Source organism: Poecilia formosa, unplaced genomic scaffold (genome assembly GCF_000485575.1).
Source record: "Poecilia formosa unplaced genomic scaffold, Poecilia_formosa-5.1.2 Scaffold80, whole genome shotgun sequence".
Lineage (NCBI taxonomy): Eukaryota > Metazoa > Chordata > Actinopteri > Cyprinodontiformes > Poeciliidae > Poecilia > Poecilia formosa.
In genome coordinates, this window is record NW_006800019.1 from 1,305,363 (window position 1) to 1,332,783 (window position 27,421).

General features: G+C 39.6%; 2 protein-coding genes across 6 annotated transcripts; one reads left to right on the forward strand and one right to left on the reverse strand.

Moving 5' to 3' along the window:
• Nucleotides 1–373: 373 nt before the first annotated feature.
• zgc:153867 (myosin light polypeptide 6) lies at nucleotides 374–9,639 on the forward strand. 5 transcript variants are annotated; one of them, XM_016673679.1, is made up of 7 exons: nucleotides 374–575; nucleotides 4,087–4,114; nucleotides 6,357–6,500; nucleotides 6,963–7,136; nucleotides 7,257–7,334; nucleotides 8,094–8,128; nucleotides 9,139–9,639. In XM_016673679.1, exons 1-6 carry the CDS (start codon nucleotides 390–392, stop codon nucleotides 8,120–8,122), a joined length of 639 nt encoding a protein of 212 aa, XP_016529165.1. In that variant the 5' UTR covers nucleotides 374–389; the 3' UTR covers nucleotides 8,123–8,128; nucleotides 9,139–9,639. The 5 variants fall into 5 exon arrangements, with proteins under 5 accessions (XP_016529165.1, XP_016529166.1, XP_016529167.1 ...); XM_007556619.2 differs by lacking the exons at nucleotides 374–575; nucleotides 4,087–4,114 and adding exons at nucleotides 3,362–3,467; nucleotides 3,828–3,855; XM_016673680.1 differs by lacking the exon at nucleotides 8,094–8,128 and having other exon boundaries at nucleotides 380–575.
• On the reverse strand, nucleotides 9,209–27,122 carry c1ql4a (complement component 1, q subcomponent-like 4). Its single transcript, XM_007556621.2, has 3 exons — nucleotides 26,539–27,122; nucleotides 24,959–26,257; nucleotides 9,209–14,676 (listed from the first exon to the last, which is right to left on the reverse strand). Exons 2-3 carry the CDS (start codon nucleotides 25,502–25,504, stop codon nucleotides 14,497–14,499), a joined length of 726 nt encoding a protein of 241 aa, XP_007556683.1. The 5' UTR covers nucleotides 25,505–26,257; nucleotides 26,539–27,122; the 3' UTR covers nucleotides 9,209–14,496.
• Between the last annotated feature and the right edge of the window lie 299 nt (nucleotides 27,123–27,421).

The following is a 27,421-nucleotide window of genomic DNA, read 5'->3' on the forward strand; positions in this document are numbered from 1 at the left end:
CTAGCACACCTTTCCTCTGCTCCCCTGTGAATAAAATCCCAGTTTACATCTCTTACATATCTGACCCAAATAAAAGCATGTAGAGTCAGCACAGCCAAGCTTATTTCTAAATATATGTCACCTTTTCCACATTCCGCACTTGCTTTCATCCCACTCCTCTTACATTTTGCCTTTCATTTCTACTCATGTTGTTCCCTACATCCACCTCTTCATCATTCACCTACTTTCGTCCCTGAGCATCATCAGCATCACACCACTGCTCGCCTCCTCCTCTGCTCCATGGGACTCACCCAGCTGGCACACTTTACTTCACAGCTCTGTATTCCTTTTTGCAGCAGCCACACCAGCAGCTTTTACCGCAAACTCTCACTAAGTTCAGGTTGTCTTAGATGTCGGGAATGGCTCCTAAAAGAGAACCTTCCATTAAGAAGTCTCCTTCACCAGTGGCCGAAGCACGACTTGGTCCGCCTTTCCCCTGTTTGCCAGCAACACCTGCAGCTCCAAAACCGATTTCAGAGCAGAAGCCAAGGATGCTGCGTCCTTCTGATTCACCATTCGACCCCAGCACTATGGAGGTGAGTGATTCCTGAATGTTTAGGGTACAAAGCCTGTGTGGGGCATTTATTAAGTGTGAGAATTTGCTCCCATCTTCTCAGACCTCATTTCGATCATGGCATATATACTCTGTCAGCTAATATTTTTTGTTTTGCGGTAGTAAAGAAGAATAACCTGCAATTACACCAAATAATTTTAAATTAACACGAATGCAATCATTTGCTAGATCGCTCTCTATTAGAGCGGATGTACTCTATTTTGACCACATTTAATTTTGATTTATAGATAATCTAAGTTGTGAAACAAAATGGGGCACTGAGTGTTGGCTGTCAGTCAGTTTGCCTCCTTGGGGAAGGAGAGCAAGTTCCCTGCTACAGTGTGAGCTATTTTCTTTTTAAAGAGATTCAGTGGCCTACTTTCTAATGGCACTAAGCAACAGACTAGCAGAAAATGTAAAAAATAATACACTTTTAAGGTAATTTAACAATTAAAATAGTGAAGGACACCCAGAGTTAGTTCTGTAAAAAAGGAACTGATATTATTCCTTGTACAAAATATGTTTGCAGTAAAGATTTATCCTGGAGTGGCCAACCCAGAATCCAGACTTGAATCCATTTTAACATCTCTGGAGAGATCTGAAAAATGACAGTACAGACAACTCCATCCAAACTGATGGAGCTTGACAAGTACTGCAAAGAAGAATGGGTCAAACTGTCTAAAGATAAGATGCTAAGCTTGCATCATCATTTTTAAGGTAGATAAACAATGTATTAAGAAAAGGCTATAGTTACGTGAATGCGTTTTCTTGGCTTTTAAATTTGCAAAACACGCAGCAAAAAAATGTGTAGAATTTTGAAGGAAGACATTAATTTAATACAATTTGGAATAAAGCTGTGACATAGCAACAAGTGGAAAAAGCAAAGTGCTGCGAATACAATACATCAACATGTTACATGTTGATATTGTAACATCAACATGGACTAAGAAGTTGTAGACCAAGAAAGAATCACCACCTGAATCAAAGCCCAATTGATATTTACAGTTGCCCATGTGGTCAAGCCAAATGTCTTTTGAAGAAAGAATTAATAGTTAGATGAAGCCAACTTTACGCTGTTTAGCCTCAATGAAAATAAACATCTTGTGAGGTAAGGTAGAGTCTTACCTCACAAAACACAAAGAAAAGCACCCACAACAAATAAAATCACTTGGTAATCAAGTTTAAATCAACATTTCTATATAAAATGTCAGCATAAATGCATATCACAAACTAATAATGCCTCACATTGGGTTTTGATAATGTGTCTGAGTTTGCCTAACAGTATAGCTTTGCTGCCCCCCTCAGGAACTTTGTGTGTTACGTTGCATTGCATGGCTTTGTGAAGTGAATGCCTCATTTAGCATGTGACAGTACGTAAGCCATGCATGTCCACAGTGGGGTCACAGATGACTGGAAAGTGGACTGCATTGACAGGCTCTTAAGACATGCATCCTCAGTCTATGACCTCACTGACCTCAGGTACATTATTTATGCATGTCCACATATTCTCAAAGCTAATAGCCAAATCAAAGTCACTCTGGTTCTTAGTTGTGGTCAAACTCCCCACTAGAGAAAAAACAAAATTCCAAAACTTCAATAATAAGAAGAACAACAATAATGAACTTAAACTGCCCTGAAAAGATGTGTTGTGTTTTTCAAGTCAGCTTTTCTTTATTGCTATGTTTTTGGATGGTTTGTGCGTTTAGAATTCAAAGATAACCCTTGATTGTGTGTAGCGTATAGGCCATGCGCAGAGACTGCTCCAGAAATTGGTAATGTGCTTGAGTTGGAAGTGGGGTGTCTTCCATTCAGCCAGCACCGTGCAGCAGAGAGACATGTCTATCATAAACCAAGTGGAAATTAACAGGATGTTGTTGTTCTGAGTTTGCTCTAAATCTCTATTTTGAACCATGCAGCTTGTTTTCCTGATCTAAATTTCATAGAAAATGTTTCATAGATGTACAGCCAGCAAGGTTTTCAAAGATGGCCATCAATTCTAGGTCATTGTTGCACTCCACCACATGGTATAATATTCTTACCAGTCCACTGAAAACGCTGATGTCATGTCTAAACAAATTTCCCTTCATCCCTTTCTTAAGATTTCTAGTTCTGTTTTGAAGTTTGTTTGGCAAATATTCTTAAATTTCTGATTATCTGATTAACACTGTATGCTTATATTCAGTTTAGTTTTCAAACATTTATCCACTTGTTTTATCTTCTTGCATTTTCAAGCTCAACTTACAGCTCAGTTACGATTCAACTGCAACTCCAGTTGAAAGTTTTTAGCACTGTATTAAGATTTTCATCAGCGCTGAATAAAAAAAATATAAAAGAATCGGGACAAACAACATCATGACAGCAATAAGCAATTGCCATGATTCCCAATATCGTTTTCCAAAAAACAAGTAATAAGAGCCTACAGAAAATAAATAATTATTTTTTTAAAAGTCAGTGACACATTGAAAAATGTTTTCAGAAAAAAATGTTTTTGAAATAGTTTTTACATTTGCTTCTTTATTTATTATCGAACAGTGATATAAATTCCCAGACTAAGTTTAAATATGAGAAGCGGTCCAGCGAATGTTTCATTATGTAAAAATACATTTAGCATAACATATCTTAGCAGAAAATGTAAATCTATATTTTATGGGAGCTCAAAATGGAAATATATTTGAGATTCAGTATCGGTCCTTTGTGGTTTGTGTCCAACTTTTTATTTCTATATAAGGAGTGCTGCAGTTGTGCGGTGACGTCACCTCGTCCGTACTCTGCGTCGTGACGCAGTGAAGGCTTTTCTTTCTCTGCGCTTGTAATCGAGCCGTCACATTCTTTGGGTTTCCGTCGCCTTGGACACACCTCAGCCAGCAAAGAAATGGTGGGTTTTTGTCCATTTCACTGGACTTATTGGCTGTAATAGAGTCGGGCATCTAAATGAAAGCGTTTAATAAAGGAGAGGTTAGTTTCGCAGCGCGGTTAACATGAGTTTAAAGATGTGAACGGGTTAGCCCGTCCCAAGCGGAAGTACAACTTTTTCTTGAGCTAGCTTTAGCTTCAAATGATCAGTTATACGATTACCTCATTTTATTACTTAACTGCCTGCGTGTGTGATACATTTTCTGAATGCTATGCAAGTTGGAGGGTTTACCTTTTGAGTCTATCGCAATACCTGTTAAATATGTTCAGTAGCCAGAACGCCTTAAAACCATTTCCTCTCGCCTAATTTCTTCCTGAACAGTCTGACTTCTCGGAAGATCAAATCCTCGGTAAGTGTTTCTTTTATTTACGCATGTGAGAGTCTATCTGTGGGAACATCTCCATTTTCCTCCTGCTTGTTTGGCGCTCCTTCATTCCTGACCCTTAGCTCTTTATCACTATTGTCGATCTGCTCTATACCCGCTTGTTGCAGTAATCCTGGGTTTAGGGTTTTCTTCCTCTGTTTGCGAACTATTTCATCACTTTTTTCCCCCCCACTTGCAACTGCTTGTCCTTTCCAGATTGAATTTAACCTGGACCAGATTCATGGTAAGTGAGGGAAGAACCTCCGCCTTGCTCACAACGCAAAGGCTGTTCAGAGTGTTTAGGGTGTGATCTGCATGTCGGTCTTTGGAGCCGAACGTGTTTTGCATTGTTGTCCAGCTTCGTAATAATGAACATCATTATAATCCTTACCAGGCTTGACGTGTGTTGTACTGTTTTTGTATTCAGATGTTTTGTTTGCAAAGCCCAGACATCTTAAACTCGCTTCTCCTCCCATTGGTTTTGTTTCTTCAGGCTGCCATTAACCTCGTTTTGTCTGAAATGATCCGAGTTGCTCATCTCCAGTGTGTGTCCATGTTTGGTGTGGGAGAAAAGCGGTGGATAGGTCTTGTCCCAGCACTAGTTTGTTTAATCTTCCCTTGACATAATAGGCCATAGCTGCTCTCACTCTCCACCTACTTTTCTCCACTCCTCTCGCACCAAATATGGTGCTGGGAATTGTGCTAACAGGCCAGAGGGGAAGAGAGACATTCCTCAGAACAGGAGAAAAAAACTCCATAACAGTCCCAGAGCTTTTTTGGTGAATACTTTTCTTCAGAACAGTAGGAACACCCTTCTGCACGGATATTGTGTAATCTGACCCTGTGTCTCCCTGATGTCTGAGTCTGAGCGGCCTATGTTATCATTTTATCTTTACTGAAACTGCAGATGATAGAGTAGGACAGTGCTCTCATTTACAGTTGATAAAGACAACCAAACTCTTATTAAACCTAAATTAAATGGATTCAGTTTATTAATATGTAACTTTCCGAAAACATGTATTTTTTGGAGATTTCATTAAGTATTTTGTGGTGGTGTGGCTCTGACAATTTTTGTTTTTTTAAATGATAAAAGAAGTAAGGAAATGTGTTTGGAGCGGTGGTTCTCTGTTTTTATGCAAAAGCTGCATAGAATGTCAACTGCAGAACGACACCAATGGTAAAGACTTTTAAAAACAATGTTTTAACCTCCAACTATGTTATACATTTTTAAGTGGGCTGAATATCTTCATCTCAATCAGCTGGTATCATTCCAAAAAGAAAATGTGTTTTATTTTTCCTTTGTAAATGCTAGATGATTATTTTTAATAAGTTTTAGTGTAATTTCTCTAGCTTTCAAAAAATAAATAAATATATATATATATTTAACACCGATTTATAAAATCAATTTTCCTTTGGAGCCTTGGAGAAATTTAATTTTGTTGTTCCAGTGACAAAAGTGGCTCTTTAAATTGAATAAATTGCTGACCCTTTTGACCAAAGCGTATTTGTTTTTAAAACGGTCCAGTCAAAGTCTAGACTTGAATCCAAACGAGAATCTGTGAAAGACTTGAAAATGGCTGTTCTGATGCACTGAATCCAGTCTTATGAAGACTGAGCTATTATCAGAATAAATGGTCTTACAATTATGTCTGTACATATAATTTGCTTAGTAATTTACTTATTAGAAAGCTGGCAAAGAAGAGTCTTTTAAAAAAATACATGCAACTGCAACAAAACTTAGTTCTCTTTAAAACAGGGGCTGAGTGCAAATGCAGATCATACTCTTTCTACAAACATTTTAAAACCCCATTTCCTTTTCTTCCTACTTCATAACCGTGTACTGCTTTGTGTTGAAGTGTGTCGCTCTAATATAGCAAAACAGTAAAAATTTAAGGAAGTTTGAATACTTCTGTAAGGCAAAGCATCGGCCGACTGTTTGGAAAAACCTGGTGATTTTTGACATGCATGTTTGGTAAATTTGTTCTATGGACACATGCATATTCAAAAAACAGGGGACACTCACAGAGCATGTGGTGTATTAATGTAAAAAATACATATTGGGCAGCTTCCTGTTAATGAAGTTGAAATATTGAGTGCTTGTGACCAGATTACTAACGTAAATATTTTGGTGAATTGAGGAACCAACGAGGCAGTTTGCCTCGTCACCAAGCTGAGCTCAGAGAACAGGATGTTGCTTTCATCCGTTGTAATAATACATGTAACCATAGTTACAAATTTTAATCACACGGTTTTTTTTTTCTCCAGAATCTGTAGTCTCCAGGTAAAATCCCCTTAAGATGGAATTGTTCTTATTTGTGATAATCTGACATTTTTCCAAGTCTGCTTGGGCGCCTTCTTATTTTCAGCCTGTGTTGTAATCTTTGTTGTCCACATCCTGTCTGTGCATCACTTCTCTCTATATGCATCAGCTATATTTTAATATTCAGCTCTTTGGCTAACTGGCTTCATGTCTGTGTGTGCCGCAGAGTTTAAGGAGGCGTTCCTGCTGTTCGACAGGACAGGAGATGGGAAGATCAGCTACAGCCAGTGTGGCGACGTGATGCGGGCCCTGGGACAGAACCCTGTCAACGCTGAGGTGCTTAAAGTGCTGGGCAACCCCAAGTCTGAGGGTGAGAGAAAAGTCACAAACTTGGAGGCTTAAAGGGATATAAACCCCGGTTTTGTGGGTGTTGTCAGCTCTGTCAGTGGCGCAAGGAGAAGAGTTATTAAAAGCTCATGTTAGCGTTAAAGTTTTGTTGTGCAGAATGTTCAGTTTTGAGATGACTGATGTATCTTGTCCTCACTGAGAGAGAAAATGGCAACATGATACCAAAGGTATATCGCAGCGTCTGTGGCCGTATAATACCTTTGACTTTATAAGCACCTGTTGTTATGTTAACATTAACTTCTCAGCTGATCCATTTAACAGGAAAAGATCACCCACACGTTCAGATCGCTCCAAATATTACTCATATTCAACCTTCATATTCAACAGTCTTGGCTGAGGAAAAAAATCAATTTCCTGTAATGTAAGGCTTTTAATCCCTTCAGCCTGATTTGTCTAATTTCTAGGCTTTTTCCTCATTTTGCAGAGATGAACACCAAGATGCTCGACTTTGAGCAGTTCCTGCCCATGTTCCAGGCCATCGCCAAAAACAAAGATCAGGGCTCCATGGAGGATTTTGTGGAAGGACTCCGTGTTTTTGACAAGGAGGGCAATGGCACAGTAATGGGAGCAGAACTACGTCATGTGCTCACCACGTTAGGTACGTCACGTTTTCATCTCTAGTCACACATCAGTTTGCAAACCGAAAGACGATGACAATAAAACATAAATTATTATTATTATTTGTCACATTAAAATGTGCATCGTTTTGGTTCATCAGGTGAGAAAATGTCAGAAGAGGAAGTGGAGACACTGCTGGCTGGACATGAAGATGCAAATGGATGCATCAATTATGAAGGTGAGAAGAAAACAGACTTGTGTTAAAAGTAACTTCTGCTTCCAATAAGTCTGAAGTAAAGCCACTTCATTTAATCCAGCTTTTTGTAATATTTAAATGTTCTTAATGCAAAGCACTGTTTGCTAGTAGGTTTCAGCTTTTAATGCTAGGTTAATTAAGTGCAAACACGTTTAGCATTAAAGTCTGCATTTCCTCTGATCCACAGAGAAAAACCCTGAGTTCTAACATGATTGAAGTGATAAAAACCAAATGCCGTTTGATCAGCACATCACATTAGAAATCAGGATTTTTTTTCCTTTGTTCATTAAAGGCATCAAAGCCAAAAAGTTATTTTGCATCAGCAAATTGCACGTTTCTTGGACTACAATCTACAGTTTATTTTATTGACTTTTGTGATTAATGTTGTTTGAAATTAGTCAAGATTGTTTATTTGATAATCTGTAGTTAGAGATAGATAGAGCCTTATTTCTATTCAAGCACTATATAAATGACCACAGAGTTGGGAGCACTGTCTGAATGTGCTCCCATTCAGTGAAGTTTGAATTTGCCTCAAGTCTTTCTGAACAAAAAACAATTTAAAAGTGGATCACAAGAAATGCAAATGTTTTTGTTGTAGTAAACGACCAGCGATATTTAACATGCCATCTCTGGATGGTTCGTATCATTTGGTTGTGTCTTTATCTGTTTTAATCAAACTCTTTAAGAAGCTGTGATCAGAAGTTAATTGCTGACAATCTGTTAAATGTTCTTCCTCCACAGCATTTGTTCGTCACATCATGTCAGGCTGAGGGCCGGTACGGGCATTGTCCAAACCCGGGGGATGACACCTCCAGGCTTTCCTGCTACTTAGTTCCTAGACGCTAGTGTGTTTTTCTCATCGCATAGTTCATATTGGCTAACAAACGATTGCTTGTTGAAAAGTAGACATCACTAGTAGGCTGTGCGGGAAAGCCTGGTGGTCTCTCTCCCCCTGCAGACGTGAGGCTTTAATGCATATAGCCTCCTGCTGCTCTGTTTTGCTCCTGCAGCCTTCTGCCTTGGCCCCTGGCTGCAGCATGCTCCTCTGCATGTGTCTATGGCTCCTCCACAGGTTGTATGGAGATATGGTGGACAGAATGGGAAGAGACTGGTCTCATTCAGGGAAAGCCTGGTGGTCACTTTTGACTGTGGTGATTATTAGACAGCGCTGCTAATTTCATTTGCATGTTAATGGGGCTTTTTAAACTTGGTGTTTTTTTCCCTTTTTATTGGTTTTATAGGTGTTAGATCTATCTAGCTGCTGTCCTCTTACATTTACATTACATTATGTATATCATAGCCACCAGATTCAGGAGAGTGGACCAGTCCCTTTTATATTTTTTTACTAACCAGAGAGTGTAATGGAGTTGCTCTTATGCTGACTGTTCTCTCTTATTTACTGATGGAAACTGAATTTGTAGCTGGCTGCTCTGACTGGACTGTAGCTCCCCTGATCTTCTCCTCCTTTTTCTCTGCTTCTCAGCTAGAGGAAGGCAAACAGCGAGGACGGCTTCTCTAACCAACTTTCTGTGGATCTTAGAGGACCAATAGCTTTGGCTGAATAGGAGATAGAAATAATTACCTCACCTTTTTCCCTGTCTGTCATCTTCAATTGACCCCCTTTTCCTGGCTCTAGATGAGGTGACTATGGGAGATCTGCCTCCAAATGCAGCATCTTCAAGAGGAGCAGCTCTTGGTCCTGCATGCTGTAATTGGAACAGATCTCCAGTTTTTAGTGAGAAAACTAACTCTCTGTTTTTTTTCTCCCTCTCTCTCTCTGTTTCAGAACTCGTCCGGATGGTAATGAACGGATAAAGAGCATCACAGTTGTTGTTTTTTTTTTGTTTGTTTGTTTGTTTTTTTATTTCTGCAGAATCACATTCCTATATATTTCCATTTAGCTTTGCCAGCTCACCCCAAACTTTTACATGAGTTTATTTTACAGTTTTAATTTAAGAAGTGCCTTTACATTCCCTAGAAAAGACCCATGAAGCACCATTTTTAGATCTATTCACATGTATAAACCTTGAATTCATTGACGATTATTTGTGCTTGCATAGTTTGTAACATTTCGAAATGCACCATAAGCTGTAACGATGTAACTAAAATTGGGCAAGACAATAATATATATCACATATACATATTTCTATGACTTGCTTTGGCTGTAATGTCCCAGATAGATTCATAAAAATGATCTAAAACTGTAGTTTGAAACATTACAAAGCATTCCCCATGTTATAAATTTGGCCCAAAATTTGTTGCTGCATTTAAATAAATGTGTTTTCCTGAAATGCTTTTGTGTCCAAGTGGATTTTATTTATTTTTGTATTTTTGGCTGAATATAGCTAAATACACTGTGGCCAACTGGGCGATACTTCAATTTAACAGATGTGTAACATATGTAGGAAAAAGCTCTGAATATTTTTCACATATTGTATGAATTCTCACTTATTATGTGTGAGAGCTCATGTAATTCTGCAGGTTAAAGGGGATCTATGTCAGTCCTAGCAAGGTGAATTTAGTATGTGAAGCAGTTGTGTGTAAAATATATTTTTTTGCAGTTTTCTCATGTCACACAAGAGGGCAGTGTTGCTACTTTGATCTAGTCTGTGTTAAAGCAAGAACCATAACATACTTCACTGTTTATATACAGTTGTGATCAGATCTGTGTTAAGCTAAATATAAGACTTTGTGTAGCCATTTCTAGTCTATTGTTTGCAATAAATGCTTCAACATAAGCGTTGCAGGATTTTTTATTTTTTTTTTTCATAATTTTCTTAGATACAAAGGCGTTAACATGAGCGGTAAAAGGCTGTTCAGTGGTTTCATGACCTTTTCCTGCATTTTCTTCTCAAGCAGTCACAACTATTTCCCCTCATTAGGCACCACCGCCGTCAAACAGTGGAGATTGTGTGTGAGGTTGTGGGGTGCTTCAGGTTCGGGAGGGTGTCATAGTCCACCACTGAATAGGTTCTCTACTAATTACTGTGTGTGTGTGTGTGTGGTCGATAGAAGTCAAGGCTATTGATTATTTTAATCCTCCTATTTGTGAGTCTGTGATCCTCGTGGCTCTGCATTCGACAGGGGAATCACTAATGGGCCTCGGCGCAGCCCGTCTCAGACCTCTCCCCGTCCAATTAACTTTCAACTGGAATCTGCCAGGAGAGAAAGCCGTGGCTGGGCCCAGGCTTGGTGTGCCTTCATCCTTCTTCGTTTTCTTTTTTTTTTTCCCTGCTCGGAAGCAACGGATTCTCCAAATCCTTCACTTCAGGAATGACACCAACTCTACTCTAATTAAATTTTTTTTTTTTTTTTTTAATAAAATTCCTTTATGATGGAGAGGATATTTGAGCATTCTGCCTGATTTTAAGAGGATGATGTGGGTTCATTTCTCTATAAACATACAGATAAATCTGTGAGGCATTGTGGGATTTGACAGTTATTTGATGACAGGTGTGATTTAAATTTCATGACGTTGTTTAAACTTTTTTTAAAAAATATAAAGGAATTTATTTCAGCAATACACAGAATCAGTGCAAGACTACTGAATGATGTATTACTCATAATTAATTATCTGATGTTTCTTTTCCCTATTAGTTAAGATTGTGAACTAATTTAACTAAATATGTCTTTAGAAATGTAATATTTTCTTTTAACTTGTTTTGTATCGTTTTTCTTTTATTACAATAATAACCAAACTAGCCAATCAAAAACTTACTCTTGGCTACAATAAATTAGTTAATATAAAAATAATTTAAAAAAAAAAAAGCTTGTGGTTTTAGCTGGCAGGTTAACAACCAAATAGAAAATAATGTCAACTTGAATATTTCAGAGACTTCTTATTTTTTGAGGCAGTTAAAAATGTCACCGAAATAGTTACAAATACATTGTTATTTTTTCCTGCATTACTTATTTATGATTTTTTTTCAACGTATGCAGGGCTTAATCATACAGTGAATATGCTGAAGAAGAGATTTGGTGCTTGTGTACAAAAGAGAGTGAGACAAACATACAACGTTTATAAATTAAATACAAAATTGTCAATGAACAAACCTGACAAAATATTTGTACAAATATTGAACCCACTCCATGGTCTTATTCCTCCTGTGTTTTTCTTTCTTTCTTTCTCTTTTTACAGTAATTCCAATAAATTTCCGGGCTTATCGAACACTGAACCAATTTGTTTGTAAAATTGATCTCTGTATAGTGTTACCTTTAAAAAGTATCAATGGTCTGGACTTTGTTGATCCGGGGTGCATGATAAGCTGAGGCCTATGAAGCTGTGCTGATGTTTGGGTCAGATTGTGTCCTGAGACATATTGAAAATCCATTTTGCAGCAGGCAGAGGCTTGTGGTCAGCTTCGATCTTTGCCCTGGGTTCACACAACTGTCCCGATCGACGGTCGCCTCGAATAAAACTGAGCGTGAGGACATGCTGAATGTGCATGTCGGTGTTCTACGCTGATCTTTGCCAGGTTGAAAAATAACACGCAGAAACAGACAGGTAGAGTTGGTACGGGTGTTTTAATAGTAATTGGTCACTCAACCTTCTAAATCCAGACTGCCCATCCCGAAGTTGGTGTGTTTACATGTAATGAAAGTAAAACAGTCATTGCAAATATCTGTAATGCCTGATACACTATTTAAAACACCGAACATGTGACTTTTATTCACTCATACAAATACTCTCACTCACAAAATGTACTCAGCAAACAAAACAAAAAAAGAAAGAAAAAAAAGATATTTACACAATACATGATATGTTCTTGGGGTTTTCCTTTTTAGTGCCACTCTAAAGCTTTTGACACTCCTGACAAAGATGTAGCTATAGCAAAAAATATTAATAATAAATCATGTTTTGGCTCAGGTAGGATTAACACATTTATACTGACTTGATAAGAACCCAAGTACAGTTAAGTTTTTTTTTGTTTTTTTTCACTTTCTTGAAATTCAGAAGTTTGGCACTTTCATCCTGACAGAACTGAATCTGGTTTGAAGGCCCTCTAACACCTTGTCAGCTTCGTACACAAATCTGTGTGCCTCAGATAAATGCCACTTCATAATTACTCTGGTGATTTGCACAGGATTATAGTACATTTCAAGATACCTGTTTGGATTCAGACTTAAATGTCTGGAGACATTGTTTCAATTTTTTTTTTTTAACCTAAAATTGTTTCTATTTTATAATGTCTCTCACAAGTTCCTCCTGTCGTAAAACACAATGTGATGCTAAAACCCCCATAGGATGTTCTCTCTCTCTCTCTTTTTTTTTTTTTTTTTGTCCAAAGCATGGCCAAAAGCATACAGCAATGTTTGTTTTTATTTCATCAGACCGCAGGACATAGGTCTAAAAATATTGACCTCTTTGACCCAACATGTAGACAAATAGAAATCAAACTGTTTACATTGATTTTGGATTTATGACTTCTTCTTTTCTGAAGGGCTTTTCAGAGCAACAGGCTCATTTTACACATGATCCGTCTCCTTTTTGAACTGTATCTTGACTCGATATTTGCACACTGTTTATACATGCTCATAACTCGTGTGGAGGTACGTAGATATTTTCCGAATATCTTGCGGGATATGTTTTTGATTTTTTTTTTTTTCCCTTTATGTCACGGAGGTAGTGTTTCAAAAACATATCCACAGGTTTGCTCGCATTTCATCTAGAGGTTTCCAATTAGCCTTGTTGATGCTCTCAGAGCAGTAACCTTTTCAGCTTTCTGAAAATGTTTAAATGCATAGTAATTTTACTATAAACTTCCGAATTAGAAGGAAGTGATAATGAAGCCTCTGAAAATCATTTCTCTAATCATTATGACATTCATTAAATAGACATTTCTGTGGTAATCCTAACTGAGCTAAAACATAAATGGCTTAGTCTGATTTAGACACTAGGAAAATTAGAGCTATGTGTCTTTCGACACACTGCTGTATGCAAATGCATGATTTAAATGACATAAAAGGTTATTTTATTTTACTTTATTGCAGAAGCATAATTTCACACAGCCTTCTTTGTTCCAGTCTCAGTTGTTTTAAAGCTTTAATTATGTTTGGCAACTGAGTAGAAGCCATTTCTTGAATTTTATGACTTATGAAGACGTTTTCTTTTCTTTCCTGTTTGGAGAAAAAATGTAAGAAGAAAAAAGGTATGCAAACTGTTATGTTGATATACTTGGGCAAACAAGACTGTTTATGGATTACTAATAGAAGATCCTTTGCGGTTTGAGAAATTGAAATGTAAAATACACATTAAATAAATACTTCATAAACATTTAATTTATAGAAATTGTGGCTCCAGTGATTATCAAATGAGGAAGCATTTTTTCCCCGCGCTAAATAAATTGAATCATTTTTTTAATGTATGAATGTATTGCTTCTGCAGTAAAAATGAATTGACTTTCAAGCGTTTTGTACATCTTTACCAGCAGTGGAGGCAAATGTGAAGGGAGGGGCGCTGTTTGTTGCTACATGTATGATTATGACAACATTTTTCTGTCAGTTTTGTCTCATCTCAGATCCAATCTCAAAGCGATCTAATTTATTACAACAGAAGTGTGAGTCCTTCTGGGTATGCTTTGCTCCGAAGCAGATGCCGAACCATGAAATCAGAAATTCTTGAAATCAGAGATGGCTAAATATGCATTCACCTCAAAATGTCATTTTATCAACACCATTATTGCATTTCAACTATCCAACTTATGGTGTTTATTGTGTCATCGTTCTCACCATGTACGTTAATAATAGATTATATTACAATACTTTAGATATTTCTGAGCCTCGTTGTTAAATAGTTATTTTAAGCTGTCCTGTATATCCTGATGTCTATATTTGCACAAAAAGGGTTCCAATAAATAAACGCTGTTGCTGATGATCGTTGGCTCAGTATCTCACCACTGGATTTAATTGTCACTCTGTCAGATTTGCCGCGTTGCAATCCATTGTAATCTCACAACACGTCTATGTAGGTGTGTGCACGTGTGCTGGCTTACATGCATGTGTGTGGATATTGTTGTATGTGCATTTATTTGCATCCATACTGTACATGTCCATGTCAACCTCTTCTACGGTTCTGTTTTTTTTTTTGTTTTGTTTGTTTTTTGGGTTTTTTTGTTTTTTTCTTCCTCTGGATGTAAATTTAGCTTCAGTCTGGGTAGATAAGGAAGCCAGAGAAAGTGCTGTACTTGTTCTGGTTTCCTCCGTGAACCTTCCCTCCGTCCAGCTGCACGCAAATCTCATCCCCGACGTCCAGATGCAGGATCACGCTGTTCGAGGCGTAGTCGTAATTCTGGTCAGCGTCTTGAGCGATGGCGCTTGCTCTTACCTGGCGGGGGACATGCACACACAGGCAGTTAGAGCAAAGCGAACACTTGTAGCTGTTCTAGAGCTTCCAGGCTGCCTTTAAACCGGCCTGGAAGTAATATTTTCTTACTGCAACCTTCAAACGAGAGCCTGACGAGTCCGACATCGCTTTCACTAACGACAGCGATGCGGCTTGATGGGACTGTGACCTGTGACCTGACAGATGAGCACAGATCCTCAATTGCGTATTGATTTCATCTGGATGGGATAAGACCTGTGGATGGACATGTGATTGGGTTCTGAGACAAGGTTGCTTGCAGGGGGACAACAGGTTGTCTGTTGGGAAACAGCCTAAGCCAATAAACAGCATCGCTATCCACATCAACTATTGACCTGTTGCTTATGATGCTGGACCGGCTCGATGGGCGCGATATTGAATGGGGTGGACAGTTTCACATTTGCATGCTCCGCAGGTTGGATCTTATTGACCAAGCAGCAGTGGATCTTTACTTGTTTGTTAGCACATTTAATTGGGTTTACTCAGAGACGCGAGAGCTTAAAGTAAGTTTCCGTTTAACAACAAACACGTTTTGAATATGTTATTTTATGCATATTTTCTAAAAAAAAAAAAAAAATCAAGTCAGACATGCTGTGCTGTTGTTAGGTGTCATATTTTTAAATGTTTATGTAAATAATAGGCCGTTGCTTGACTTATGGAGAACTAACAAAACAAACATTTATCATAGTTTTACTTAAATAGTATGATTTAAGCAAAATTGCAGTTTCCAAATGACTTTTGTCTGTACTAAGGGAAAAAAAGATACCAAGGTTAGTAGTAAGCACTAACCTTGTTAATTCATAAATTAACTCTGATTAACCAAATGATTCTCAAAATCTGAGTTCAGTTTCAAAAGCCAAACTCAGGGCTGCGAGCCTGAAGCTGTCTGACAACTTAAAATATGCTAGAATATCTCAAATGCAACACAGACACAGGAACTGAAGGGCAGAAAAAAGCCATTGATAGTCTGGTTACCAACGCATTTCTAATGTGAGATTCCAGCACAGCACAGCTGGGTCAAATATCCACAAATTAAGAAAACATGGAACAGTGCTGAACCTTCTCTCGGGTGTGGAGAGACTGTCAAATCTGGACTTAAGCAGGTCAATTTAACAGGGTGGAAGCAGAGGTAAAATAAAAAAAGAACTGCATTTCGTTAATGTAAATTTAGCACAATTTTTTATATTTCTGGTTTTATAACACTGTCTTGTGTGCTATGTGTGATGCTTTAGTCTTTCTGCTTTCCCTTATTTTTTTATTTTTTTCCTCAAGTGACCAAACACTTTTAAAGTGGATCTTTCGACTCTTGCTTGTGAATTGTGGTAATTTTTATTTTATTTTTTATTTTTTGCTGAAATTCACACATGCAACTTGACTGGGCTTCAGTAAAATATGTCTGACCAACACTGATGCATGAGTAGAATTTAATCTTCAAATTGTGTTTTACTTCACTGTGCTTCGAGGTTCTGATGTAAATACGGAGAGAGGACTCGTGTCTTGAATGGCTGTTCTCTTGACTTTTCCATTTAATAAGTGAGAGTTTGAAAAATGAACCCTTGTTTTGTGCCACATATGCTGATTAACTCTTTAAAAAAAAAAAGCTAAAGCATGAATTTAAAAATACACAGGGCACATTTTACCCGAAGGAAGTGTTAGGAGTGTCGTAACCCCGGAGAAACAATGTCATTTCAGTTTAAAATATTTGCTTTGACAGTAACGTATTTCATTCGGTTTGATTAGATTTAATCCTTGAAATTTACAAGACATACAGTCACCCTCCTAAAAATCAGGAAATATCAATAACTTTGTTGTTGCAACTCCAATCATCAGACATATGTCAGCCATCAGTGGCCTTGTGTCTGGCTTTTTGTCCATTCTGGACAGGGAGCACTCAATCTATGTCAGCCGCCAGACGAGCTACGCACATCTCCATGACAGCCACAGAGTATGATCTGCCATTCAACTACCGCCATGTCAGCCCCGTCACAGGGACTCTCCAACGAGTACATATCAATTTGAAAATAGTCAGTCACAGAGCAGCAACGCCTGAATTACTGTAACTAAAAAAATAAATGTGCTCCTTCCCCACTGCAGCAATTCATTTTTGTCCCTGTCTGGACGAGCTGCTCACCATTTATCAATCCTAAAGTTGTGCTTTATTGGCTGAACATAATCTGGGATCATTATGAAATATAAAATGAGATATGGGCTGTGGATGCTTCGTCCAACGTACGGCGTGATGTTGACTGGTTCTCCTCCATTTTAAATCATTTTTAAAAAATGGAATCCCAGAAGTAACTCGTTAAATAAACACCTGGCTTCCCAAGTTTATGCTTCTCTCCACGAAAGCAGAATAGATCATTTTTAATTTTTTTTTTTTCAGAACTGATGTTGTTTGGTGTGTAACGTAAAACTAAAGCTTGCTGTTCTTTTTTTTTTTTATTATTATTTATCTTTGATATCAATTAGGCATCAAATTGAAGAGCCCAAATTATAAAATGAATGGATCATGATTTAGTCCTGAACGCTGTCAGGTAACTGAGCTGGTTTCACCACTTTTCATCTGAGCTTCATCCTGTCTGCTGGAGTGTGAAGGTCGGTGCTGACGTTTAGGGACACTCGGCCGTCACACATTCTGGCAGTCAGTGGTAGTTCTTCAATATTGCCCAGGGCAAGAAACTCCTTCCACTACTGACGGACAGAACATAACGCCGTAAAACAACTTTTTTTATTATGCAAGATACTTATCAGAAGCACTATAGTCAATCAAAGTACATATTAGGAATCTCTGATAGAATATCTAGCTGAAGTATGAACAGTCCAAGCATGTCCCTTTGTAAGCTAGAGATGGCCCAGACTCTTTCAGAACAAAAAAACCCCCAAAAAAACAATAAAGTATCCCTTTAATTCAACACTAAATCATAGCCTATGACTCAGATACCAACTTCAAAATTATTTACCACCTATGAACATGAGCCTACCAAGGGCCAGTGTTAGTGTTGCTACATGCAAAAGTCAATAAAAGTGCACTTTTTTTCTAGCTTTGCTTCTGCCTTACGGTGCTCCCAAGGAAATGTTGCCATGGGCGGAAAGCAACATTGTCTACATCACACATTGCCCAGTGGGCAGTTAAATGGTTCCTGCCACACATAACTCTCTTGGTGTCTTCATTGTGTATAAATCAAGTTGAGTTAGTCCTGGAGGCTGAGGATAACTGGTGGCCTGACATCTATCATCATGAAACATCTTCACTGTCGCGCTTGTTTGTGCGAGAGGTATGTTTGGATCGGGCAATTATTTATGTAAAAAATGATGATTATCGATGCAGGAAGTAGAGGCCGCATGCTGCGCATCACCAATGAAATTCCCGTGTGAAACACGTCTTGAGAACAAAATATTTCTAGGGTTTCCAGTCAGAGGAACTACATCACTGAAAAGTAACACTCAGCAGCGTAGAGTTCATTTTGCGCCACTTCCTCGACAATGTTCATGAAAAACACAGTTTTTGTAGCAAACAGATGTGAAAATCACTTTTGGGTTAAAACTAAGAAGGCTCTTGCACATTTTACCTTATTAAAGTGGAAGAATGCAATGTCCTACATTTCTTTGTCTTTTTTTATTATTATTTTCTTGGTGTAGAAATAATTTTTTGTCAATTGTGAACTACAACATGAGGTTATGAGTCACTCTTTCTTTGAAAAGGTTTTCTGTATTCAGTCAAGACTAATGAATGGGTGTGCCCAAGTTTGCTTTTGAATAAAAGCTGCTGGATGTTGTCATGATATTTAAACCTTAAAATCAAATACAAAGCAAAGAGCACAGTTATTTGCATTTGTCACTTTACAGTTTTATGAAAATCTTCACCTTAAAAAATGTCAAACTGTCCATCTGCATCAGCCGCATGCGCTGTTGCATGGCCTGCGATTCGGACAACCGTGACTTATGGTTTTTATAGAAAGTGCCATCAGGGAATAGGTGGACGTTTGTTACTGCTGCGAGATTTGTGTTTCCATGAGACCATCCCCCAAACAACAACAACGCAGATACATATTCATCTGTAAAGGTTAAGTTGTTCTGCTTGACACACGTAGTGACAGCCAATATCACATTTGCATCTCTGGCTGCTTCTGACAGCGATCCGCTTGTTGTGACTTTTTATCGACAGCACGCGTCACCATGCTCATTATTTTTGGCCCAACTCAAAGTAGATGTGCGAAGAGCTTCGGCCCCACTTGGGCTTTTGGATTTTAATGATCTAAAAGTTGCTTTTTTTATTATTATTATTATTATTACAACGATCGATATTAGACGAGTTGGTGTTGCAGCTGACTGTTCGTGTGTGTCGAAGGACCAACGCTGACCGTCAATTAATGCAGCTGCCAGACAGAGAGTCGTGTGGGAGATGTGCTGGGATTAGGACGGGAAGCCGACAGAGGAGACGGATACGGCTGGAAGACAGACTGATCCATGTGAACCAGGCAACACACGGCGCTGATCCTGGAGCTGGAAGGGCTGTGAGCCATGAGGCAGGGGCCCCCGGGGCTTGCCTGTGGCTGTCTTTGTCTCCTCCTAGCCCTTTCATTACCGGGCCTCCGGTAAACACGCCTGGAAGGAGACGGCCACAGACGAAAGGCAGGAGAAAAGCAAGAGCGGGTGGAGGAGAGAGGAGCAGCTGCCGTGTTGTTTCCTCCACAAGCAGAGTCACTGCGCAAAACACAGGCAGGGATAATAGACAAAAGTGAAGTGGTGGAGGAAGGCGGAGGGAAGAAATACGGGCCAGAAAGTTGATAAAGGGGGGCCTGGAGTAACAGACTGATCAAGCGAGGCTGTTTTTGTGAGACCAGGGAGATGCGGGGGTGTATGAAGTCTTGTTGTTATCCATGGTGCTGGGCTCCACTGGTAATAAAACTGACAGGGTTCATTCGCAGTGATATACTGACCTCTTAAAGTGGAGACAATAGAAAAGTAGCCGTTAAACTTACCTAAGGGACCCGAGCACATAGCAGGAGGTTTGGGAAGAGGCTGCGGTGAGGTTGTGGAAATAGAATATTTATTAAATAGGCTTTGCCTCTCCACTGGGAGCCCTGGGATTACAAGGTGACAAGCGATTTAGGCACTGAACCGTGCCTGGGACTGCTATTACCTGCCATTCGGTAACATATTGGGCTGCGGCTTTTATCTCACTATTATCTTATAAGAACAAATCTCCCTTACTTTTCATAATACTTGTGAATTTCAATAAATTCAAATATCTTTATAAAGTAAATTAATTTCACCCATTTCATGAAGAAAAAAAAAGTTGTATTATTCTGAGTCAGATGTTTAGCTTTGTCAGTTTTGATGACTAAGCCTTCTACCTGATGGAAACCCAACTTTCAGCTTCTCAGAGCAATTTGTACCATAAGAGCAATAAAATGGATCTTAATACAGAAATTTTGGCCTATACTGTTAGGTATGTCCCTGCACTTTCCATAATATGTGCCTAAAACTTGGGCAGGGATCCTTTTGTATCAATTATTGTATCAGTGTATGGTGGTACAGAGGTGACCAGGCTCACTGGCTCTGCTGAGTTGCTTCTGAAGCCCTGGATGCTTTCATAGAAACCTTCAGCTTATCTACATGGCTGCATCTGATGCCCTTCATCTTCTTTCTGATGATAGTTCATAGATTCTCAGCGGAGTTTAGCTCAGTGAAGTTCCCTGGCCAATTAAGCACACTGATAACATAGTCACTGAGACAGGAACTTGTACTTTTGACAGTGTGAGCAGGTAGTAAGTCCTGCTGGAAAATGAAATCAGCATCTTTAAAGGAGAATAAAGTGCTGTAATAATTTGCCTGGTGGACATCTTCACCGACTTATAATACACAGTCAGAGAACAGCAGCTGGTGATGTAGCACCTCAAGCCTTCCTTGACTGTTATTCTTACAACACTGGACTTCAAGCAACTTGGTTTCTGACCCTCTCCAGTCTTCCTCCATAATCTGAGCCATAATTTTCAAATAACTGCAATGTTTTTTCTCCTTGCCTTTCACCCTTCATAAGATCCTTCTGGCTTTTCAGGAAAACTTTAGTTTAAGGAATAAACCAGTTTGATGTCTTTGATGTGTCTGTGTGTGTTGTGGCTCTTAAAGCTTCACTCAAAAACAATTCATGCCTCATAAATCTCTTTCTGACTCTCAAATGAGATTTAATTCACCATCATCTCAAAGCAAAAGTTATCCCTCTTACTTGTGTGCTGTTTCCTACCACAGTTTGTCCTTCCACTTAATTTTTCCATCAACATGTTCGGACACAGCCCTTTCTTGTCAGGCTTTTCTATGTTTAAATCCGACATTGCAATATTGTTGATATTAATATCTTATTAATCCGTATTGCTCGCCTTCACCCTAGTTTGTCCTCCCTCTGCTCTCTCTCTCTCTCTCTCCCATCATCCGAACCTCAGCAGAAAACAACTTTATTAGTTGTGCGTATAGACACTTAAAATCCACCCAAGGGGCCACATATCTGTAATTAAAAATATATGTTCATAATCCCTTGGACAATGACATCCAAGCAGTCTTTTGAGATTGTGACATTGCAAACACTGATAGTGCAATGACAGATGATGTAGTTGTTAGTTTTAACTGGTCAGAAGCCACAATCATAAAAGTAACTAAAACAGACCACTGAAATACATCACTCTGTATGTAACGAATTTACTTATAGTTTACTTTTTGAAATTAATTTCTAAAATATTTTTACTTTATTAAGCTGCACCTGCATGTGAACTAAAAAGACGGCGTTTGTCTTGTCACATTTCTTCTCTGCATCTCACACTCTGTCTGTTTTGAGTCTAATTATATTCCACCTGCAGCCTAACTATGTCTCCTTACTGGGGGGAAAAGTTAATCCAGGTACCGGTCATTACAGCAAGTGATGACATTTTAACATTACCGTGTGAAATAACTTGACCTTTACCGGGGCTATTAAAAGAGACCTGTGACAGCTGAAAAAAACATGGGCGAGATTAAATGAGAGCAGAGCCAGTGTCTATTTGTCTACATAGCATCTTGCCTTGAGAGTGTTTAACATAGACATTCAGAGGTGAGTTTTATTATTATAAATAACCGGATTAGCAGCTCGGCTAATGAGAAGCGTGTGGGATGTGCGGTTGAGAAGGTACACATGACGTATTATCGTCTCCTCGTGCCTCGAGAAGCATGCCAACGCGATCACACACTGTCCTAATAACATCTGGTACTAACCTGGAATATTTAGTCATTTACAAGCCATACATCAAGACAGGATATTAGGAGCAGAGTAATTAAACACATTTATATCATCAGTTGAGGCAATGAGAAATATTTAGGGCTATTCATTTGGAGAAAGATGAAATCCATATTGAGCCATTAGGTGTCCTAATGAAACACACCCATCTATCATCTTTGGCCTCTTTGTCTACAGCTGAGCAGAGGACATACAGGGTTGTTAATGCGCCCGACGAGAACAGGATGTTTCTGTCAATCAGACGCTCACAGGTCAATTACAAACATGGAAGCGGTTGAAGATTTCCCCCTTCGATCAGAAATCCCCTGGCCCTGAAGCAATGCTGTGATGCAGTGATTTGTGGAGGTTACATCGAGCAGGTTGGTCTTACATGGTGGGGGGGCAACTTGATACTGGATCTATAGGGAACCAAAAGGAAGAAGCAAGCGCAACGGTTCCTAACAGTACAAGTGCAAAACCACAACTTAAATGTCATGAGCATGTGATGTGGTCAACAGGGGGTTGGCACAGGTAGTGGCAGTGTTTTATGTATGTCATGTGGCTCTCTGCACAGGGCGCCACACGGTGTGGGGCACCACAACGTACATAGAAAACCTTTATTATGTCTGTTATGCAAAAAATCGGTTTCCTAAAGCTGATTTGATTATCCAGAGTTCAAATGAATAAAAAATACTCCAGTCTATCAAGTGTGTGTGGTTATGCTAATGTAGGAGTTTAGTGCTGGACTTAAAGTGTATTTGTTTTTCTTTTTATTATTCTGGGATACGTTTGACATACTGTAGTCATATTTTGACTTGTCAGACTTCAGCTAGATTATTTCATAATGAATAAAGATTTGCTTAAACAGAATGTAAGAATTATGAAATCTATGCTGCATAGGTGAGAAGACATACATTTGTATTTTCATTGCTTCCTTAGCATTAAGATCACATCAAATTATGACAAGCATCAAGAATCACGACATATCGACCAGTCTAACCTGAACTGGTTTATTCCAACGGATCCACCAGATCCGCCAGGCTGCTACACATCTAACAGTGTTAAGCTCTTAAGATGATGAAATATGTGAATACTTTTTCTTATCAGTTTTAGCTTTTTATCTATTTGAATTTTCTGTTATTCATCAAGTGAATAATTTTTACACTAATATCTGATGTCAGACAAAAACTGTTATGTTTTTCTGTCTCAGGATTCAGGCAAATAATTTTGGTTTGATTTGAATGTGATTTAAATTAATTTTCAGAAGAGACTAAGAAACACTGAGCTACTCCTCTCACACATGTAGAGACTTTAGAAAATAACTTTCTTCTCCCCTCGCCTCTTTATTTATTTTTTTTCTTTGGTCAACCTTGATCACTTGTCAAGCCGCTACGTGTTGAGTGGGTGTTCATCGGTCATCCTGCCTGATCTCATCCTGGCCTTCAACACACGCCTCCCAAATGCCTCGTCTACCAGCCCACTGTCTCCAGACCTCCATTAAGTCATCTATCGTCCTCCGCCCCGCCCATGGTCACCGGCCCACGTCGTCCTCATTGTGGCAGAGTATATATTCAGGATAAACTTGGGAACTCAATGGAGCACTGAATAAAAATGACCCAACCTGTTAAACGTGCAAATATTTAACAACACAGGTAGAAAATGCAAATAGCCAAATTGTGCCGTGGGTGATCCTTTGAAAGGCACAGCAAGAGACAATATCCAATAAAGCTGGAGCACCTACGGCAATGGTTAAAACAAGTCTCTTTGATTCCGTGGTCAGGAATGTAACCTGTCAAACACGCCCCCCCCCCAATTTACTAAGCCCAAGCCACCGACTGGCCTCAGGCATCGCACCCCGACTGCCTGTGGGCTTTAAACATGGTCATGCATTCTGCAGAATTTCATCTGCACTCCATTTTCATCCAGCTGCAGTTCTGCTTGGGTCTGTCCCCGTTAAGAGTGTACTCTATTTAGCAGAAGTGTTTAAAGAAGCCACCCGACTGTTGTCACTAGGACCTGGGTAAGGTTAAATAATTGAGCTGAGCAAAAGATAATTAATGGAGGATCAATGAACAAGACGGGATGAGGTTAGGAAAGGAAGGTACAGCTGCCGTTTGAAGGAGGGGGGTGTCTAATCCAAGATGAATGAATTATTTAGCAGACTAAAATGACTTGAATGACAATGCGGAGTATTAGATGGGAAGCCCTTAAATGCACCTTCGTGTCTGTGGTCAAATAAACTTCCACAATCAAGAACCGAGGGTTGCTCTTGCACATTTTAGTTGGTGATGCCCATTGCAACTCGTGTCTGCAAAGTAAGGTCTGAGCAGAAATGATTTACATTTAGAGTCCTTGATGGATGAATGAATGTACAAAGCAACATGATCAGGAAGAATGTTTCTTGAATCTGGACTTCTCCGATGAAATCCCTGTGATCTCCACTCCTCTCCTTCCCAGCACCACCTCTGTATTTAATTAGTGTCTGGGGAACGAGGCAGTGGATGAGTGGACTGTCGATATTAAATTCATTATTTCCCCAGCCGAGGTGCAAACTCGACTGTCCACATTCTGACAGACATATCTCCTGTGCTCTTTTGCACTTGTGTTTAGGTGATAATCAAGCTTCTGTGTGGGATTCTCACTAATTAGACTGTTATTTTTTGCCTGCATTCTGCCACTTGTCATTTAGCCAAGGCACATGTGGGAATGCAAATATGTGCAGGCTGAGATTTTAAGGCCGTATAGCATGTCCTCCCCCTTAATGAGGAGAAGGGTTGCCGTTTCATTCTTTGCTTGTCATGTTGCCACTTGCTAAGTGGAATGTGCTCTGAATCTGAAAAGCCCAATGTTGCAGAGGTGAATATGAGACGGGATATCAACAGTGAAAAAAAAGATATCTGCGGTGTGTTCCTGTGTGGCATTTACATACAGACTAAGCCTCTGGCTTAACACACACAAGCTCACGCATACACACGCACGCACACACACACTTTTACTAACCAGTCCATTCTTCTTCAGGTCTGCCCACATGCTAGTCCCATCACCACCTCTCATTAGTACATGGTAGGTGAAAAAATAGATGCCAGGCAGAGGGCAGGTGAACTTGCCGGTGCTGGGCTCATAGTAGTTGCCCACATTGGTCACCACATCATCAAACTTTAGTATTTCACTGCCCTCGTGCTGCTTGCGTAGCCCTGCGTAAAAGGCGATTTTAGGGGTGTAGATTGAGGGAGAATACCCCCCAGGACCAGGACCGGGGGGTCCCTGCGGCCCCGGTTTCCCCGGCTCCCCCGGGGGTCCGCGCTCCCCGGGAGGACCCGGATTCCCAGGAGGCCCTCGAAGTCCAGACCTAATCTTCTTTCCAGAGTATTCCTGTGGGGGTGGAGACACAGCTATGAGCTCCTGACCAGGCTGAGAGGTAGCGTATGGATCACACACCATCCTGCAGCTCCCAAGCATTTCATATCGGCTCCCGGTGGCCCCAGCACTGCCACCTTTGGTCGTGTGAACGAGCAGAGGAATGGCCACCAACAGTATCAGAACCATGGCCACGCCAACAGCGGCTACGATCACGCGTTTCCTGCGGCTGAGCCGAGAAGCGGCCAGTGTGAGGAAGTCCTCCTCCCCCTTGGCTGGAACAGTGCCGGCCAGGATGAAATCTCTCCAGAAACCAGTTTGGAATGAAAAGGTGTGAAAAGATGTTAGGGGGGGGATAAAGGTCGGGGTTATTAGAGCATTGGTTGGCCAAGTATTAGAGAAAACCTATAATGGCACACGGCCAGGAAGAATAAAAAATACATCTGGGAAGATCCAATTAGAGTTAAAAATAAAAATGTCCAGTAGTCTCACATCAAGACCTTTCTAGCAAATTAATCCCAAAAGGTTCTTAAGGTTTACGACGACGCACTAGTAAATCTCACAATTTGTCTTGTTGTCCCACACTTTTACAAAACACGGGATTGTTCGAGGAGATTCACAGTAGCAACAGTTTGTCCCCGAAAGTCCACTCAACAAAAGGGAAGCAACAAAATGATTGGTTGTGTCAGATGAAGAACAACTGACCAGTTTTTTTTCTCCAAACACAGATGTCCTTTGAGGTTTCTCTTAAAAGACACCACAGCGCTTCATGTAGATGTCTTACTTAATGCCATAGCTGAGATGGAAAAAGGTCACCAGATATTTCTCCAGGCACGATCATCTGTGGACAGCTCACTGTTTTCTCTCTGAAATTATTTCATTTGGTTTTCTTGATTCAACAGATTGTGGTGAAGTAGATTCTTCTTCTGTCTATGTCTGGATCTGAAAAGAATTATATATATATACATATATATAAAAGAAATAAAACACTTATTGATTTGATTGTTTTCAGACAAATTCACAGGTGATATAAATTCTATAAATCAATTGTTACTCGAAAATATGTATTGAGCACTTAAACGTGTCTATTGTTATTTTTATAGCTTAAACTTATTAAAGTGTCTGATTTTCAATCGGCATGCTGCTACAGTTACATCTGCGAAAGAAACAATATACTTCAACTAATTAAACTTTAAGGCAAATATCGAATTAGTTTTTCTCACCTGTCTCGCCAAACGACTCCTGGAGCGCCAAAATGAAAGGCTGAGGAGTAAAAGTGCGCAGGAGTTTCCCGGTAAGTGACGCCAGTTTCCAAATCAGTGCGCAATTTTTCCTTTCTTTTTTTTTTTTTTTTTTCCTTCGCAAACAAATTAGAAAGTCCAAAGACCCGGTGACTTCTGAGGCAGTTCAGCAGACAAAATGCCCGTGGGAACACTTTGCGACGCGTTTCCAAGTGTGGAGCGCACGGCCGCCTGACGCTCCAGTCCACGCTGCGTCCGTCCACTGTATCGCTGTTCGAGGCGTTTGGTCCAGCAGCAGTCCTGGTCTACACCTGTTAGATCTCTCCTCCTCACCCCTCCCCTGTCTCTGTCTCTCTCTATTATATCAGCATCCAGATTTACCCCTTTCTAGTCCGAGTCAGATTTTTCAAAAATAAAAAATATAAAAGTAAAAAACTTTATATAAAGCTTCAAGTATGTATTTTCTGTTCCTCTATTGTTTTTCATCAGATTATTTTTGAGCCAATTTGTCTGTCAACTAATTATTCAAACTGTGAACTGATGCTGTGTTTGCCCAATTTTTTTTATTCTTTATTTATTTATTTATTTATTTTTTATTATACCTGTCAGAGGGAAACTTCTCTACGAGCAAAAAATGTTTGATACTGTGCTGCCAAACGAAGGCGGATGTTTTCATCTTTTCTGCACCGGGCAAAGGGAGGACATGGGATGGTGGCTGAGTAAAAGCTGCCTCTGCGTGATGTGTGAGGAATGGAGAGGAGACGCTAAATGGTCCCCAGACTATTGTCTGTGTGTGTGACTCGCATCCCACAGCTATACAGCCTCATTAGTGAGACACCCTGCCCCAGACAATATGCCCCCCCTT

Bases quoted from the DNA above. Each gene is read 5' to 3' on its own strand.
- c1ql4a (XM_007556621.2), bottom strand. From the start codon at position 25,504: ATGGTTCTGATACTGTTGGTGGCCATTCCTCTGCTCGTTCACACGACC. The intron at 14,677-24,958 runs GTTAGTAAAAGT...GTCCCCCGCCAG, and splicing joins ACCTGAAGAAGAATGGACTG to GTAAGAGCAAGCGCCATCGC.
- zgc:153867 (XM_016673679.1), top strand. From the start codon at position 390: ATGTCGGGAATGGCTCCTAAAAGAGAACCTTCCATTAAGAAGTCTCCT. The intron at 6,501-6,962 runs GTGAGAGAAAAG...CTCATTTTGCAG, and splicing joins GGGCAACCCCAAGTCTGAGG to AGATGAACACCAAGATGCTC. The intron at 7,137-7,256 runs GTACGTCACGTT...TTGGTTCATCAG, and splicing joins TCATGTGCTCACCACGTTAG to GTGAGAAAATGTCAGAAGAG.